At 45.4% G+C, this 3,552-nt stretch overlaps 1 protein-coding gene across 1 annotated transcript; it reads left to right on the forward strand.

The window, feature by feature from the left end:
• Window positions 1-1,776: 1,776 nt before the first annotated feature.
• On the forward strand, window positions 1,777-2,975 carry LOC105496577 (olfactory receptor family 5 subfamily AU member 1). The gene has a single exon (XM_024797546.2). The coding sequence runs from the start codon at window positions 1,968-1,970 to the stop codon at window positions 2,901-2,903; it is 936 nt and encodes a 311-aa protein (XP_024653314.2). The 5' UTR covers window positions 1,777-1,967; the 3' UTR covers window positions 2,904-2,975.
• Window positions 2,976-3,552: the final 577 nt, after the last annotated feature.

The following is a 3,552-nucleotide window of genomic DNA, read 5'->3' on the forward strand; positions in this document are numbered from 1 at the left end:
TGGTCTCGATCTCCTGACCTCGTGATCCGCCCATCTCGGCCTCCCAAAGTGCTGGGATTACAGGCTTGAGCCACCGTGCCCGGCCTCTATTTTCTTAAAGTGCCTGCAAATTATTTCCACTCTGGGAATTTTACAGTCATTTATCTGAATTCCTCTAATTTGCCTTGAAGTCGAATTGGCCTTTGTCACCAATGGCACCAAAGACATTTGCAACCCAAATCTAGGGCTGCCCACATTCTACAATAGTGGGATTTATTATACAATGGCAGCTGTTAGATTAAGGATAGCTGAATGTTACATCTAAGTGACCTGAAATGAGTCACATAATTGCATTCCACGTGCTCTAAAAGCAATTGCTAACGTTCTGTGTTCAAATTTGCACTTATATTTTGTGTCTCAATTTTATTAGGGCGTGTTACCTCTTTGGGCATTTCTAAAAGCTTTTTTCTTGTCACTAGTCACAGTATTCTATCAACACAAATAGTGCCTCATTCCCTGCCTGACAACTAAATTTAGTTATACATATGTCCAGAATCTTCTCCTGCCCAGTTTGTTTGATGATTCTGGAAATTATGCCATTGGAATTAGTCAGAATCTTTGCCTGCTCAATCCAGCTCTTTCCTCTTCCAAATTCTTCCAACACTTTTCACAGGTGTGTTATTCACTTACTCTCCTCAGGGCAGGAGGAGGCAGCTCACTTTTGACCTTTTTTGTCTTACTCAGCCACATCTGTTGGCTTCAAAGTCTTTGTAACTGAGAGTCTTCACCCAAGAGCACAGGGTGCTTAACTGGCTCAGCGCCCAGAGGTAACTTGGGAAGACATGTGGTAGAGGAGCCAATGGGGCAGAGGAGAGCGTGGTGTTTAGGTGATGCATTCATAGCCTTATTCACTCTCTAAATAGAAAAGACATTTTCACAAAGCCTCACTCACTTCGTTCCTTCCCTGCTGGCCGCAACATCCCCTGAGTCCAGGGTAATTTTGTTCTCTGGAAATGATGGTTAGCTTTGTGGATGATGAAGAGACTCTCCTGTTGATGGAGGATCCCACATGCAGTCTTATACCACCTTCACCCCTCCACACTCTCAGCCCTTGTTACCTTAATTACTCACGTTATTGCCTGGCTAGTGCTGATTTCACAGAGCCAATTTTATAGCTGACCCAATGAGCCATCTACAGCCTCTCTGAAGGCCTGTTTAGTAACGCTTACATAACACGTATGTCTCTGTCGATACTGTTAGGTGGTAGGTTGCTTGCTAAGCTTTGTTGTGGGTTCATCTTATTTATCATGTTTATTTAGGTTTTGGGTCTATCTTCTTAGTGAGAATGCTCATAGCTAACCTTCTTTGAACTTCCTCAAAGTGCTCGAATTTGTTCAAGTTCTCTGCATGAAATAACTCATTGAATTTTTATAATAATCTTTAGAGACAGGTGCTATTATCCTTATTTCACAGATGGAAAAATGGAAACTCAGAAAGGTAAAGTAACATTCCCGAGATTACACAGCTAGTTAATGGCAAAGTCCCAACTTTGAACCTTGGCAGTCTGACACTGCAGTATGTGTGGCTTAAACACAAAATATACTGTCTATAGAATATAAGCTTCCCGAGGTCAGGCACTCTTGAAATCCTGATAGGGAGAACACAGAGCTTAGCATATGGAAAACTATGAATATATACTTGGTAAGTGACTGTTTCATTACTTAGAATTTTTAAGATCCTCGAGACCAATTGTGGATATTTCTCTTATATTTTCCACTGCTGCTCAAGTAATGCTTACCAACTAGCCAACCAACCAAGGAGAGAAGACCCTTTCTATGACAGAGTTTCATCTACAAAACCAAATGCCCTCAATAAGACTCATCTTCAGAAGGCTGTCCTTAGGCAGAATTAAACTCAGTGAGAGCCCCAGGTGTTCAATCTAAGTTATAGTGGTGCCTTCTTTCTCCACCACAGAGCACTGGAGAAGCATGAAAGGGGCAAACCTGAGCCAAGGGATTGAGTTTGAGCTCTTGGGCCTCACCACTGACCCCCGGCTCCAGAAGCTGCTCTTCGTGGTGTTCCTGGGCATGTACACCGCCACTCTGCTGGGCAACCTGGTCATGTTCCTCCTGATCCATGTGAGTGCCACTCTGCACACACCCATGTACTCCCTCCTGAAGAGCCTCTCCTTCTTGGATTTCTGCTACTCCTCCACAGTTGTGCCCCAGACCCTGGTGAACTTCTTGGCCAAGAGGAAAGTGATCTCCTATTTTGGCTGCATGACTCAGATGTTCTTCTATGCGGGTTTTGCCACTAGTGAGTGCTATCTCATCGCTGCCATGGCCTATGACCGCTATGCTGCTATTTGTAAGCCCCTGCTCTATCCAACCGTCATGTCTCCTGAGGTCTGTGCCTCGCTGATTGTGGGCTCCTACAGTGCAGGATTCCTCAATTCTCTTATCCACACTAGCTGTATCTTTAGTCTGAAATTCTGCGGTGCTTATGTGGTCACTCACTTCTTCTGTGATGGACCACCCATCCTGTCCCTGTCTTGTGTAGACACCTCACTGTGTGAGATCCTGCTCTTCATTTTTGCTGGTTTCAACCTTTTGAGCTGCACCCTCACAATCTTGATCTCCTACATCTTAATTCTGAACACCATCCTGAGAATGAGCTCAGCCCAGGGCAGGTTTAAGGCATTTTCCACCTGTGCATCCCACCTCACTGCTGTCTGCCTCTTCTTTGGCACAACACTTTTTATGTACCTGCGCCCCAGGTCCAGCTACTCACTGACCCAGGACCGCACAGTTGCTGTGATCTACACAGTGGTTATCCCAATGCTGAACCCCCTCATCTACTCTTTGAGAAACAAGGACGTGAAGGAAGCTTTAATAAAGGTTTGGGGTAGGAAAACAATGGAATGATTTCTCAATGCATTACCACACATCTTTAGGAAGCCGAGGGAACTTTTACCGTAGGTGGTGTCACCCTGAGCACATTCCCATGCCTGCCCCTGTGAATATTGGGCATGCCTTCTGGTCTGCAGGTGCTTCTGCATCTACCTGCCACAGAAGAACTGATGGTGTCCTAGAGACTAAGAAGCGAGAAGGGTGTGTCTGCTTGTTGCATAATTCAACCTGTTGGCAAGATTTATTTATCCATGTTGAGACACTTCATTCATTTTTCCCAGTTTGTGTATTTCCTTTCATTTCCCTCCTTCCCTTTCTCCCTCCCTCCCTCCCTCCCTCCCTCCCTCCCTCCCTCCCTCCCTCCCTCTCTTCCTTCCTTCCTTCCTTCTTTCTTTCCTTCCTTCCTTTCTCTCTCTCTTTCTCTCTCTCTCTCTCTCTCCCTGCCCCCCAGGCTGGAGCACAGTGGCATGAACATTGCTCAGTGCAGCCTCAACCTCCTGGCCTCAAGTGATCCTCCTGCCTCAGCCTCCTGAGTAGCTGGGACTACAGGTGCATGCCACCACACCTGGCTAAATTCCTGTTAGGGAGAACTCAGAGATGAGCATATGGAAAATTATGAATATATACTTGGTGAGTGACTGTTTCATTACTTAGAATTTTTAAG

The sequence above is a fragment of the Macaca nemestrina genome, chromosome 7 (genome assembly GCF_043159975.1).
Source record: "Macaca nemestrina isolate mMacNem1 chromosome 7, mMacNem.hap1, whole genome shotgun sequence".
In the NCBI taxonomy this organism is placed as follows: Eukaryota; Metazoa; Chordata; class Mammalia; order Primates; family Cercopithecidae; genus Macaca; species Macaca nemestrina.